The sequence below is a fragment of the Stigmatopora argus genome, chromosome 3 (assembly GCF_051989625.1).
Source record: "Stigmatopora argus isolate UIUO_Sarg chromosome 3, RoL_Sarg_1.0, whole genome shotgun sequence".
NCBI lineage: Eukaryota > Metazoa > Chordata > Actinopteri > Syngnathiformes > Syngnathidae > Stigmatopora > Stigmatopora argus.
The window spans coordinates 15,546,113-15,560,090 of NC_135389.1; the positions used below are offsets into that span (position 1 = coordinate 15,546,113).

At 40.9% G+C, this 13,978-nt stretch overlaps 2 protein-coding genes and 1 long non-coding RNA gene across 8 annotated transcripts in view; 2 read left to right on the forward strand and 1 right to left on the reverse strand.

The window, feature by feature from the left end:
• The first annotated feature begins 335 nt into the window (after positions 1 to 335).
• On the forward strand, positions 336 to 3,347 carry alkbh3 (alkB homolog 3, alpha-ketoglutarate dependent dioxygenase). Its single transcript, XM_077596774.1, has 10 exons — positions 336 to 480; positions 758 to 838; positions 906 to 1,000; positions 1,092 to 1,126; positions 1,218 to 1,265; positions 1,448 to 1,551; positions 1,621 to 1,709; positions 1,898 to 2,116; positions 2,285 to 2,383; positions 2,921 to 3,347. The coding sequence occupies exons 2-10, from the start codon at positions 763 to 765 to the stop codon at positions 3,044 to 3,046; spliced, it is 891 nt and encodes a 296-aa protein (XP_077452900.1). The 5' UTR covers positions 336 to 480; positions 758 to 762; the 3' UTR covers positions 3,047 to 3,347.
• A 219-nt stretch (positions 3,348 to 3,566) lies between these two features.
• lysmd4 (LysM, putative peptidoglycan-binding, domain containing 4) lies at positions 3,567 to 6,766 on the reverse strand. Its single transcript, XM_077596775.1, has 3 exons — positions 6,430 to 6,766; positions 5,381 to 5,661; positions 3,567 to 5,193 (listed from the first exon to the last, which is right to left on the reverse strand). Exons 2-3 carry the CDS (start codon positions 5,645 to 5,647, stop codon positions 4,693 to 4,695), a joined length of 768 nt encoding a protein of 255 aa, XP_077452901.1. The 5' UTR covers positions 5,648 to 5,661; positions 6,430 to 6,766; the 3' UTR covers positions 3,567 to 4,692.
• LOC144071559 (uncharacterized) overlaps positions 6,559 to 13,978 on the forward strand; it is a 139,006-nt gene continuing 131,586 nt past the window's right edge. For all 6 annotated transcript variants that reach the window (XR_013299664.1, XR_013299666.1, XR_013299668.1 and 3 more), the window contains exons 1-3: positions 6,559 to 6,709; positions 7,659 to 7,763; positions 8,292 to 8,357. This is a non-coding gene — a long non-coding RNA (uncharacterized LOC144071559). The remainder of the gene's footprint in view (positions 6,710 to 7,658; positions 7,764 to 8,291; positions 8,358 to 13,978) is intronic.

The window sequence follows — 13,978 nt, forward strand, 5'->3', positions numbered from 1 at the left end:
AAGGAAGCTAACAGACCATTTGGAATAATAAGTACGTATTGATGGACAAAATATAATATGATTCAGATATTTCTTAGGCCAGCAGAGAAGGCCTTGAAGGCCCTGACGGCCCGCCACTGAATATATATGTATAAATACTAATAGATTTCCATTAGATTAAATGCACGAAGAATTTGAATGCATTTTTAACTGCTAAAAAGGAAAGCGTGCTTCGTGTAATGTTTGTAAACATCAATGATTTTAAGTGCGGATATACTTTACAAAAGAAACGTAAATCAAAATACAACCAATTAACTATGTTCGAGGTGAAAGTCTCACAAAAGATGAGGTAAAATCTGAAGAGGAACCTTTCTTCTACATCTTTATTGCACGTTGTTTTTATTTTGGTGAAACACACAACTGTCATGGCGGTCCATCCTCATGTAATGTAACCAACATTATCTCCGTTCTTCGCAGTTCTACGATGTTTTGTGTCTCCAGGTGAGTCTTTTTACCAGTAATTGTACATCACTTTTTAATTAAAAACATTTAGAGATTATGTACGGATTAATACATGGTTTTTGATCGTTTTGTGGCAGAGCGACGTATTAAAGGAACTGAACTCGGATGTAACTCGTTGTTAGAAAAATAGTTTTAATACATTATCTATAGTATATTCTTTATTGACAAACCACACTTGAGAAAAGAACCACAATTTCACGTGCGTGCACATGACAAACAAAAATGTATTATCTTTATTTTCTCCATTTTTGCACAGGCGTGATGTCGGATAAACGCCAGCGTGCCAGGGTGCAGGGCTCCTGGGCCAAACAGCTGCCCAAACAACCGAGGCCAGCAGGTAGCGCGTGGCACGTTGACGGCCCTAGACGTCCAAATCATGTGCTTTGTTTCTATTCACGTTGTAGGTCCCCAAAGCCAAAGTGCCAATCCAGCTGTAGCATCATGGGGAGTTCATCCAAAGACGACACCTGACCAATTTGAGTTCCAGCAGCCCGTTAAGGTCCCTTGCTACATCGAAAAAACAATCCAACAATATCTATTCTTACAATGTCACATTTACTGAAAATACATTACTATATTCCTCTTCTCAGAAAATTAGAGAGGTTCCCCCAGAGAAAGTTATTGAGTAAGTACCATATTGGAATCGAATGGATCTTTATTTTTTTGAATCTGCCACACTACTAAATGTTAAATTATTAATATTTTGTATTCCACAGCCAGGCAGGTTATTATGAGATCAGCCATGGGCCTTCAGGGATTTCCAGGTGAATAAAAAAAAATCGGAAATAGGACGTCCAGTCCATTAAAACTGGGAAGGGCTGGCAGCAAAAGATCCTTCCTAGGCTTCCCAGTCAAAATGGGTTGGACGTCTGCTACCATCAATGGTGCTGTGTAAGTCAATTTTACTACTGTAAACATATTATGTGCGGTTGTATTGTGTGCTCAGACTCCGGCTGCTACCAGGCTTTCTTCCAACCCAGGAGGCCGACTGGATGTTCAGTAAGCTGCTGGCAGAACTCCCCTGGTCACAAAAGACCAATTTTAGACAAGGTTGGTACAGTCGATGATAAAATGTAACCACAAGCTCATGCTATTTGTGTGTTTTCCCCTTTCCATTAGGTGAGGCGTACTCGGAACCAAGGTTGACCTGCTGGTTTGGAGAGTTACCCTACACATACGCTCGTTCCACTCTGGCTGCCAATACAGAGGTCTTTTAACATCTCATACTTTGCCTGACAAAGCCAAGTCCACTTCTCATTTCAAACATGTGTTGGAAAGTTTTCAAATGGGTTGGCATGAGTTACAAACTTGATCACGGTTCAAATGAAATGAAATGGGTATGTCAAGGTAGTCGTACAGACTGAACTCTGACTGTCATGCTCTCTGTACCATTTAGTGGCATCCGTTGCTGCTGAGCCTTCGCCGAGCGGTCGCTGAGGCGAGCGGCGGAGGAGACGACCGCTTCAACTCGCTGCTCTGTAACCTGTACCGAGATGGACACGACAGCATCGGCTGGCACAGCGATGACGAGGCCTCGTTGGGCCACCAGCCCGTCATCGCTTCGCTCACCCTAGGGGACAACCGAGTGTTCAGCCTCCGCAAAAAACCGCCACCGGTAGGACACGTGCACGGGCGCACACTACTAAAACACTTCCTTTGTGGAATTTGCATTTTTCTTTGGATACTCTGGTTTCCTCCCACGTTCCAAAATATGCATCGTAGGCTTGTTAAACACTCTAAATTTCCCTTAGCTATGTATGCGATGGTCATCTCTTTGCCATAGGAGGAAAATGGTGACTACACCTACATGGAGCATATTAAGGTTCCTCTGGGTCATGGAACGCTGCTTCTGATGGAAGGTGCCATGCAAGATGATTGGCAGGTAGGCGCCCACAAACACACTAAGTTCACATATGTTGGAGTAATCATTATTATAAATGTGTTTGCAATGCTTATTTAGGAATATAAATCATTATTACAAAAGTGCTTACAATATTAATCAATATATTTGCTTATTAGGAATAGTAATGCTCATTCTAAATGTGTAACAATATTAAACTCTATATATATATATATATACATATATATATATATATATATATATATATATATATATATATATATATATATATATATATATATATATATATGTGTTGATCGCTGTGCTTTTATGTTAGAGTTATTGGCATTAATAAAAGCCATTTTAATGCATCTCTGCAGCATACGTTAGTATGCTTTTATTTATGAATATCAGAAACAAGACAGCCGCTTGTCTGAATTTGTCACCTCAGTAATACTAATGTTTGGTTTCCAAACCAAAGAATTAACCCACTCTTAAAATATTAAACCAGTGGAGGGGTTCTTATTAACCCTGATCATGTAAGTCTGTGTTGATATTGTCTCTGTCTGCGCTACTCAGCATCAGGTGGCCAAGGAGTACCACGACCGTGGGCCTCGCATCAATCTGACCTTCCGAAGTATATTCCCTGAGCCGCAGGGGCACAGACCGGGCACTAAATTGAGTTTTACTACTGTGCAGACCTGAACGTCATGAACTGGAACCCATCAAGGCAAAAAAAAAAAACTGGAGTGGGTGAGATTTTTCCCAATTTCTAAGTGTAACCGGGCTTGTCTGGTCACGTTTTAGTACCTGAAGTGACGTGCTCATGTTAGCATTCTGTGGTAAAACAGTTGAGAAGTCTACCCACTTTTGTAAAGTAGATATTTACTACACTTGCAACAAATTCACATATCGGACTTACAGTTGAAGATGTCGTCCGAGTGCTGGTGATCAATGTATGGAATATGAAAGAGTAAAATTAAACGTATGTTAGTAAACCAGTTTACTTCTTGGCTGCCTTTGATAGTGCTCAAAGTCCAATCCATTTTGACAGTCAAATGAGTAAAAATATATATCATAAACACTTTGATTTATTTTCCTTTAGTGTGTTTGAGTCAGATAAATTATTTCCTAATTGGTTAACATGTTTAAAAGTGAAAAGGAATTGTCCAAGTGAGCTTTTAGCAAGTACTTAAATATTTTCACATAAAAATAAACTCATCAGTCACAGTTTCAATGTTTACTTAACATCTTGAAAATATCCCACAAAATATTTAAGCCACATCTGTGTTTAAGGCTAATTTTGTTAAAATATTATCCAAATTCCCTGCAGTCTTACAATGTCTGAAAAATGCACATTTCAGAACATTAAGTCAAACTTAACATTAAAGGTTTAAGGCATCCCGCGTTGTCATTCCACACATTATGTACGCTTTGCTTCAAGTTACAAACCAAAATGCAGAAACATGTCAAACTTACATTATTGCACTATGTTGTGCTTTTGTGATACAGTTCAAACGTTTGGCATGCCATTCAAGTCCACTAAGCACAAGCAACATGGCTAGATTTATACTACATGGCTGTGAAGCAATTGAGATGTGAGTCACAGCAACGTAAATTTAAAAAAAGCCCGGCAATCGGAAAACTGAATTAGAATCAGGACTCTTGACACTTACACATTAGCATAACCTCCTGCTAATTAGCTTGAAAAACACACAATACAGCAGTTTAATTCAAACCTGATAAACACAAATGTGTTTGGGAAAACTGGCCTTGCTGCAGTATTCCTTTCATATTTGCAGTTCACTGTCCACCAATTTGATAAAAAACTATTTGCAGTTTTTGTGCTCGTTCGCAACTGCGCTAGGATGCTGCCAATGCCACGCTGAAATTAGAAAGTAGCGTAGTTTGTTCAAAAGGAGAGAGAGGTCAATGTGACACTTGAGTTACAGTTTTGCATGTAAGGGAATTTAGTGGAAGTGCATTCGCCACAGTACTGTACTTGCAAATGATATGTAAAGCATTTTTTTCAAGGTTAAGGTTTTTGAAAGGGTTTGTAATGACTGATTTAAGAACAGTATTCTGAAAAAAATGAGAGGGAACACTGCAGCTGGTCATGTGTTTTGATTTGGCTGTGATAATTTAGTATGGGTGATCTAAAAACCACTTCACAATTTACAATAAAACTAGAAAAACTAGAAAAACTTTAGTTTTTGTTGACAAATTTGATATGACTGGACATCTTTCGCCGGCAATGGCAGCCAACGATTCAAGGGCCGATTCCAACATTAGATGAGGCCAGTATTGCACATTTCAATACATTCGGCAGAGTGCAATCCAGTCGACGTGATCTATCCCGGCTCAGGTCCACCGGTACCAAAGTTGTTGGTAACGGAGTTGTTGGACGTGATCAAGGAGGATGTGACTGCGTCACCTGCTGGCGTGATCCCACCGGCGTGTTTGGTTTTGAAGTAAATGACATAAAATAAGGGCAAGACAATCCCAATAAGCAGCATGGCCACCACAGCGTTCCACCATTGGATGCCCCAGTCCGCTCCTTGTCCCTTCTGTCCTTTGAGGACGGACCCTTTGGGTCCAATGTCCAACAGTTCCACGTCGCAGTCATCTGTGGGAGGAATCAGCTTCTCTGTGTCGTTGTCCACCTCAATGAGGAAGTCCATAACTTGTTTGCCATGCGGCTGTGCCTTGACTGGTGTTTCCTCTAAAGATCCACTCGTGTCTGCGATTGATTCCATTAAAAAACTGTGCTTGGGAACCGGAATTTTGATGCATTTTAGTGCAAATAAATCCTGCTCCTGTATGAGGTTGTTCACTCGCTTTATGTCTGCAACCTGTTTAAAGAAAGAGGGATGTAGCCTTTATATTTATGACTGAATTGACACTCAAAAGAAATAAAAAAAAATGCTACTAAATGGCACGCTTGATATATGAAAGTGACTCAAAATGTGAGGTTATTAACAGTAAGCCTGGTGGGTGCCTTGTAAAGCTGAGTCTGTGCTTAAGTGTCATTGTTCCCACCTTACATCCGTATTGCAACGCCAACTTATTGAGATTGTCGCCATCCAGTACATGCCGTTCCAGCAAGTGGAAATTAGACATCCTGTCCTGCTCCGTCTCTTGGAGCGCCCGAGGTGTCATTTCCAGCAGACCGAGCTCCTCCTCGTCATCCGACGATACGGCCATCCCGTTGGCTTTCCTCTTGAACATATACACCTGGCCGTCTGCACTGGCGTGGACGTCCACCGGCGCTTGGAACGCGTGCGGCGCATGCTCCACGCGCCACATCTTTTAACGCCAGCCTGGAAACAATTCCATTAAGAAGCCAAAACACATTATGTTAAAGAATAAAGGCTGAAGACATTTTAGAAATATGAATATTAACCACATTGAAGTAAGAATGACTATCTACCCTTGGCCAACTAAATTGTCAATGTTAATAGTTAAACATGTCTCGTCTCAAACACTATAAACAATACAAAATAACAATTTAGTTAGCTATAGCTTTCGAGCACTCTGAAAATGGTAACATCACATTTTAGTTTTTTTAAGGAATACTTTTATCATGTAATGCGTGCATCTATGATATGATTAGATGAAGGAAAATACTTATTTCACAAGTTTAAATGTGGTTAAAAAAGACCGAGCAGGCTGTTTCCATGGTAACCTGCTTTGAACAAGTCGTCCGCTTCACCGCCTTGTTTCCACGAAAATAAAATCACGTGGATATTACTACCACCCGCCTAAACGCACCACATATTGAAATTCGATATTTAAAATGATTTTAAATGTTCATTTTGGTGGACGGATGCAACAAGAAGCAACGCATTTCTTTTTGATGGCAGCTGGCTGACAGACGCTCCTGTCAGGTTCTTGTTAGCCTGGTTAATCAATATTGCTGTTTGTTAGCTTTGTTAGCATTATGCTTCCTCAACATGTGTCTCCTAAACGCAGCGACGGCGCGTAGCCGAAGTTACATGTGTCACTTTTGCAAGGTGGATGATAAGAATTCCGCTCCCTCTTACACAACGACTAAGTCTTCCACATTGTCGCAGCTTCAATGTAGTTACCTTAAAGGGAAAACGGAACAAAAGGCACCAGGTTTGTATTTCTCTTCAGCCCCTCGTACTCTACTTTGGGCTAACTTCAACTTGGTGGAATGACGTCAGCAAGCCCGCCTTCTTCTATAGTTTGTGGAGTAGGACGCAACGAGCCCGAGACTCACTACTGCCACCGTGTGTTTACCTATGGTCTTTCAAGCACGTGGTAAAAAGTTTACCAGTCAATAGGAAACACAAAGCGAGGCTCACCACTCAATAGGAATCACAAAGCGAGGCGAATCAGGAAATGGTAAGCCACTTAAAAAAAAGGATTTTACTGTTATTTTTTGTCACCATAGCTTGAAAAATCCCTACATCGACTGCGATGAGGATAAACATACGTATACATATGTGTCCACCTGCGGCCAAGCTCTCATTTGCACAATCGGTGAATCTGTGTGGCGTGTAATCATTTATATTCCTTAGAATTGAATGTATCCTTTCATTTCTTTTTAAATATTTAATATTAAATAATAAATATTTTGACAAGGGTGCATCGATCAATAAATAGTTCAGAATATTTGATGGGTTTACGCGAAAAGGAGGCAGTTTGAGTTTAAATTATGTATTTAAAATGCAATATACTTTTATTCCACAAAGTGTCGAAAAATTGAATATTTGATACGATTTTCAAACCAATTTATGTTATTCATGAAATTAATATCCTCGTTGGAATGATTCGTGTGCTTTAAATGCTGTGCCCATCATTGTAATCAGTTCTCAGGTGTTAGCTCAGGGGTAGGGAACCTATGGCTCGAGAGCCATATGTGGCTCTTTCCATGGTTGCATATGGCTCGGGAGCCATATGTGGCTCTTTCCATGGGTGCATATGGCTCTCCACTAACCTGTGAGGTAAAATATGGAAATCACTGGTGAGAGAGCTGAGTCCCGAACGCACTAATATGAGCGTCACTGTGGCATTGATACTACCTCTACCACCACTTTAATCATAATTTTGTGTTTTATTACTCTTCTGGATGCATGATCTCATTGATACTGATTTATTAGCCACAGCATAACAATGTTGTCAAAAGAATTCAGAGACTTTTTATACTTTAAAAGTGGTGAAATGACAAAAAAAACTTCATGTATGTTCACTTTTCAATTCTGAGAATGGCTCTCAAGAAATAACATAAGAAAATATGTTCCCGACCCCTGTGTTAGCCTGATCATTTTTTTCCCGTTACATGTTGTTGCAGTCTTTGGCCACCTGAGGTCGCAGCAGGACAATGAAAATACTCTTTGCACTTGGGCTTGATTTTGCAAAATCCCAGCACCCTTCCAATGGTTGACATCAATTACAGGTAATCAAAACGTTAGTTTTAGAACACTTTAAGGCATTATAGCACCACACTTTCAAATTTAATGTTTTGAATGTTGGCGTGAGGGCGGCTCGGCGGCTGAGTGGTTAGCGCGTCGTCCTCAAAGTGGAGGACCTGGGTTGAAATCCAGGTCGATCCACCTGTGTGGAGTTTGCATGTTCTCCCAGGCCTGCGTGGGTTTGCTCCGGGTACTCCGGTTTCCTCCCATATTCCAAAAACATGCATGGTAGGTTGATTGGACACTTTAAATTGCCCCTAGGAATGAGTGTGAGTGTGAATGATTGTTTGTCTCCTTGTGCCCTGCGATCGGCAGGCCACCAATTCAGGGTGTTCCCCGCATCTGGCCTGAAGTCAGCTGGGATTGGCTCCAGCACCCCCCGTGGCCCTAGTGAGGATGAAGCGGTTCAGAAAATTAGATGAGATGAAATGAATGTTGGCTTGATTAAAACAAATGATTTTGATAATGACATTTAAGAAACATTATTCACTGTTTTTACATTCTCATTGCAGGTACAGCTTTTAAGAATACAAAATGAAGAAAAACAATATATGAACAACTCACTCACCTATAATAAGGTAGGATGATCAAAAATTTAACATGTAGCGTGTTGTTTATTTAATGGCTTACCTCTCAGAGGGTCACTTCAAAATAGTGTTTTGTGAATCACAGTATTTTTTTAAATATGTAACATATTCCCAATAGATTTCATGTCATTCAAATCTTTAATTTGATCTGATCCAACAGAATATACCAATACCAGTTTACCAGTTAATTTCTGTCCTTTGCATAGTTGAATACATTTTCTTAATAGTTGTGAAAGATTAACTTATACAGACATTACTGATTATCACATACTGAAGTGCTTTGGCAGCAGTGCAGTAGAGCTAATTGTTGGTTTCTTGTGTCTGCACATGTCTATTACATTTTATGACAAGAATTATGTTGAATGATGTTGCTACATATTGTTACTTTTGGGCTATTTCTTTTAGATGCCACGTATATGTACTATATACTCTTGAAAATATTGCTTTGCAATCATTTTGGATTGCACAAAAAATCTTTATTTAAAAACAAACAAACTGGATCCTACAGAAAATAAAATTAAGGTCAGTTTTTATTCTATCGAATGTGAAAACATGTAACAAGCGGATCAAGAAAATCCATACAGGACTTGTTTGGGCCGGTGCACATGCTTGAATGTGCTTTAAAGCATTCGATAGATTTAATGTATTTTTTATCTCCTGTCTGTTTAATCTCCCCAAAGTCTCAATTTGAAACAAAGCTAAGCAATGCTAATAGCAGTCATGCATATTCTAGTGTTACTCTCTACATATGCATAGCCACTCAACTGGAAAGCACTGATGACCTCCAGTTGACACCAGACACAGTAGACTGTCACCACTCATCGGGTATTGAGTCCAAATGCTCAATTTCCCAATTTAAACAAAAATACATGGATATTGATCTGCATCTGCATTTGGTGATCATTGTAACCTCATGGAAACACTTATTTTGTATAGGTATATTATAAAAAAACAAAAAACAAAAAAACAACAACAATGAAATCACTTACTTAAAAAGGAACATTTTAGAAAATGGAGTCTTGCCCTCGGCCATAGCATTACTGTTCATAAAGCTAATGTTGCCTTAGAGGGGCAGATCATCGTATCATTTTCATTGCATTCAGATGCGGCGTGTAACATGAATGATGAGCAACAAAGCGGTATAATGTGCTAGATTTCAGGGCCACTGAGCAGCTTGTCCAACTGTCAGAGCAAGTGAAAGAGTAAAGGGAGAGAGAGAGAGAGAGAGAGAGTCAAGGGATGGAGAGAAGTGGGGTGGGAGGTGGGTAAAAATATGCCTATACTGCTTGAACATGTTGCCCTGCTAACAACAGAGTGGGCCTTTTCTTTAAATGATTCAAAGCAAATGTTGAAATATTTATGGAGGTGAAAGATTCATGGTTGCCGCATCTATGAACTTATTGCTGACCCCCCCAGCCCACACCCCGACCCCCCCACATCCCCGAATCTCACAATAGCTCAGCACACTGTTTTGTGAATGCAGTCCCACAACCTAACCATCAGAAAAAAAACCCTGTCAAGTTCACTCTCACCCTAAGGATAAAGAAATCTTTAGGTTTTTCCTTTCGACTGAGGGATCATTGAGTAAAATATATAATAACGATGTATAAAAATGTGCTTAGTTGTGTAATGAATTGTTGGCAATATCCTTGTTTCCCACTGTCATGGTACTCTGTCAGGAAAATTTGATTATTTATTTGTCTTGCAAAAACTAGAGCGTGACGAATGTTGACATCAACAGCGGGTGATCTTAGCTTTATCTTGGAGAATCCACAGGGCTTCCACACACGTCAGTATAATGAAACTCTTCTGGGTATAGGTCACGGCAACAGTTCAGATGTTTATTGATTAAATGTCGACCCGCCAGGTGAATGTGATTTACATCTCTGGGCAAACCGATGCAGCTATCCATCATATTTGACGAAACATTGAAAGTTACACAGCTCAAGATCATTGTCAACAACAGATCTTTGAATGTAACAACCTCATGCTAAATTTAGGATTAAATGACAGTCCAAATTAAATGAAACATTCCCCAAAAAATAATATAAAGGGATTGGTGTATGATTATTTGCATTTTTATAAATTTAAACCTGCCTATACCGTGTAATTTATCACTGAATTTTCTCTGTGATGGCAGCAAATACACATTATGATGGCATGTCAGCAACGGTGTGTTTGAGGCTGCTGGAATGCCTTTCCACCAGAGGACGGTTGAATGCAAATTTGCTGATAGGTGCAGCGCAGTAGTGGTGAACATTAATTTGAATTCCAACCCACCCAAGGGTAACCATGCACCCCCAACCCACTCACATGAGACAGAACCCTGGCAGTGGTGGTCTTCATGCAGGCCCCAAGCATACAGTGACACATAACCTTGCCCTGTCACCACCCTCACCAGTGTGTCAGCTAACATTACGCTGATTGACGTTGAGCCAACACTCCAGCTCTATGAGATCTGAGGCTCTGTATAACCTCGTCATAGCCTAAACAAGGGTTAGGACATTTGGGGGCATGGTGCCAGATCATAAGGCCATCTTTACTTGTGACCTACACAAAAGAATTTGAGGATCAGTTGAAGCTTTTCTGGAATCATGCATCTTCTGCTGGTGTCTTATATTGCTTGGTGGGACGTCAAAATACTTTTAACTGTCATACACTTTGCCATGTAAAACAGAAACGTAATGGTTAATTTGTGACGACTTCATTTGCTGTTTTTTAATGCTGGCACAAAGATCACATTCTAATTTTTAGCAGTGATCTCCACAGAGACTTGGTTAACTGACATTCGCCGCTTTTTACGTATTATGTTGTATGAAGAAAATTGTGGCTACATCTACATGTATTTCTGCAGAAATCTCAGGATTCTTGGCGCATTGTGGCTCCTGCCCATTGAATAATGTAGAAAGTATGTACCGCCCAAATCCATATAAGCGTAAATTGTGTTAAAACATTTACTGGATAAATAATCGGTACTTTACTGGCCTTAGTTGTACGTATGAAAGGTGCTATATTATCTCATTCTTCTCATTGAATACAAATAATCTCTCTATTTAATAGACACTTTGGACATTTGTACCATGTTGGCTATTAAAAAAAACCTTGACATCTCACTACCTTTTGAGCAAGATGGTATAATAGGCTTTGGTGTTGACAAAAAAGGTTCCATAATGAAACCAGGGTATCCCTCGCTGCATGCTCAATGAGCCTAGGTCTTCTTTTGAAATCTTTCACTACGTACAGTCGTTTGTGCTAAACTAAAAGGCTTGGATTTGCTTTTATTTGATTCTTGGTGCCCCTCAAGGTCATTTACTAATGCTTATACCGGGAATTGGACTCGCGTGCTTCATTATGTCCGGTTCCAGCTTGTAAAGCAGTGCATTTAACGTGCTGTCAAGAGATAACTTGCTTGGTGTTGTTGAATAAAATGGGAGATTCCATCTGACCCTGGAATTTGAATAATTCATTCAAGTTGTGTCCACAACCCGGTAAAAGTGATGTCTTAACCATTTTGACCTCATTTTTTTCAACAATTATCGGCACTGAGGTGCAGGAAATGGAAGGAATTTCAATACTGTGTTGAAGGATGTGATACTTTCTGGTGAACACCTCTTGATCTCACAGATATGATGGATTTTCATCTAGTGTTTACAGCAAATAACAATGCCCGCCATAGTCCTTGGTTCACAATATATACACTATACAACATTGCAATGACATGCAATGAGAAGTTTTAATGGCAGTAAAAAAAGTTCTCATGTGTAACTTTCACCTTAAAACCTAAAATATATGTACCAAACCTTAAATATGAAGACGATATACAGCTCATGTCATTGGGACTCACAAGTAAAATTAATTTAATAACACCCAATTTTCTGTTATGAGATAATATCATACAATACAATAAAAAGCAGTATGGGATTAGCCCAATATCAAAAATGTCATGACCTTTCATTGAACTACATCATCCACCATCACACATCATAATTTGAAAATCCTCCAGGAAAAAAAAGAAAAACTATCAGGCCAAAAAAGAGGAAATGATCAACATGAGAAAACACTGGGTATGTTTTAAACATTGGTCTCCATTCGCCATATTCCGGAGAAAAATAAAAGAAGACAGGCAAAACTGAGTCAAATCAAAGGTTAATTGGAGCCAGGAAAATGTCAACCAATTTTACCCCTCAACCACGAGGGGAAAACTGCCCTTGGCGAAAAAGGCGGTAAAATATCTGCAGAGTATTAGCTTCCCATCTATGATGGTCTCCTGAAGTGAACGCTGATGACATCTTTTTTAACACTATGTCCCCCCCTGAGCATTTTAGGTGTGCACAAAAAAACATGCAAGACTCTGTGCGTGTGTGTTCAGGTGCTTGCAAACTAACATTTATGCATGCATGCGTGGGTTGGGGGAACCCACAGGGGTTGACAGCAGTCTTTATATGATGCTATACGATCGGCTGGTTGAATGGTCAAAATTGCCCCTACGTAAGAGTGTGAGTGTGAATGGTTGTCCGTCTCCTTGTGCCCTGGCCACTGATTCAGGGCGTGACCGGACCTTTGGTCGCCGGACGTTTGGTCGCCGGACGTTTGGTCGCCGGACGTTTGGTCGCCGGGGTGAATATAATTTTGAGAGCTGGTTTCAACAGTAGATATTTAGATATTAAACTCCCTCTCTCATGAATATAACTTTGAGAGCTGGTTTCAACAGTAAACTCTCATGTTGTCAAACGTCGGGGCGACCAAACGTCCGGGCGACCAAACGTCCGGGCGACCAAACGTCCGGGCGACCAAACGTCCGGGCGACCTAACGTCCGGGCGACCAAACGTCCGGGCGACCAAACGTCCGGGCGACCAAACGTCCGGGCGACCACACGTCCGGGCGACCACACGTCCGGGCGACCACACGTCCGGGCGACCACACGTCCGGGCGACCACACGTCCGGGCGACCACACGTCCGGGCGACCACACGTCCGGGCGACCACACGTCCGGGCGACCACACGTCCGGGCGACCACACGTCCGGGCGACCACACGTCCGGGCGACCACACGTCCGGGCGACCACACGTCCGGGCGACCACACGTCCGGGCGACCACACGTCCGAGTACCGATTCAGGGTGTCCCCCCCGCCAGATGCCCATTGTTAGCTGGGATAGGCTCCAGCTCCCCTCACGAGACTTGTGAGGAAAAGCGCTTCGGAAAAGGAATATAATGTTGTTGTAGTGCTGTAAATTTCAAATAGGTTTACTCTTTATGAATATAATGTACAGTTCTTTGAGATTCCAATGAATTCCTCTAGCACTTGGGTATCATCCTGTTTCGTGGATAGAAATGTGGGTGCAGTGACATTTCAATTGATTGTCTATTATTAAGACTATTCAATCTCATTGTCAAGCGTGATAGATATATCTCTGCCACTGACAAAGGACAGCTGCGCCTTGATCTTCCCAGCAGGACCACTGTGACTAATGCCAATAAAAAAGGATTAGTCTCGGAATAAGAGAAGGTGCTGTAGTCTGGTTTTAATTGGCGAGTCCTCGGCTTGATCTAGTCTTGAGGCTGCCACTCGCTGAACTGGTCAATTAATCTTCCCTCCCTTATAATGAGGCG

What these genes read in the sequence shown, in the direction of transcription:
- alkbh3 (XM_077596774.1), top strand. Translation starts at nt 763, where the DNA reads ATGTCGGATAAACGCCAGCGTGCCAGGGTGCAGGGCTCCTGGGCCAAA. An exon ending in CCCCCAGAGAAAGTTATTGA is followed by an intron (nt 1,127 to 1,217) that starts GTAAGTACCATA and finishes TGTATTCCACAG; the next exon opens with CCAGGCAGGTTATTATGAGA. An exon ending in TCCGCAAAAAACCGCCACCG is followed by an intron (nt 2,117 to 2,284) that starts GTAGGACACGTG and finishes TCTTTGCCATAG; the next exon opens with GAGGAAAATGGTGACTACAC.
- lysmd4 (XM_077596775.1), bottom strand. Translation starts at nt 5,647, where the DNA reads ATGTGGCGCGTGGAGCATGCGCCGCACGCGTTCCAAGCGCCGGTGGAC. An exon ending in CGTTGCAATACGGATGTAAG is followed by an intron (nt 5,194 to 5,380) that starts GTGGGAACAATG and finishes TTCTTTAAACAG; the next exon opens with GTTGCAGACATAAAGCGAGT.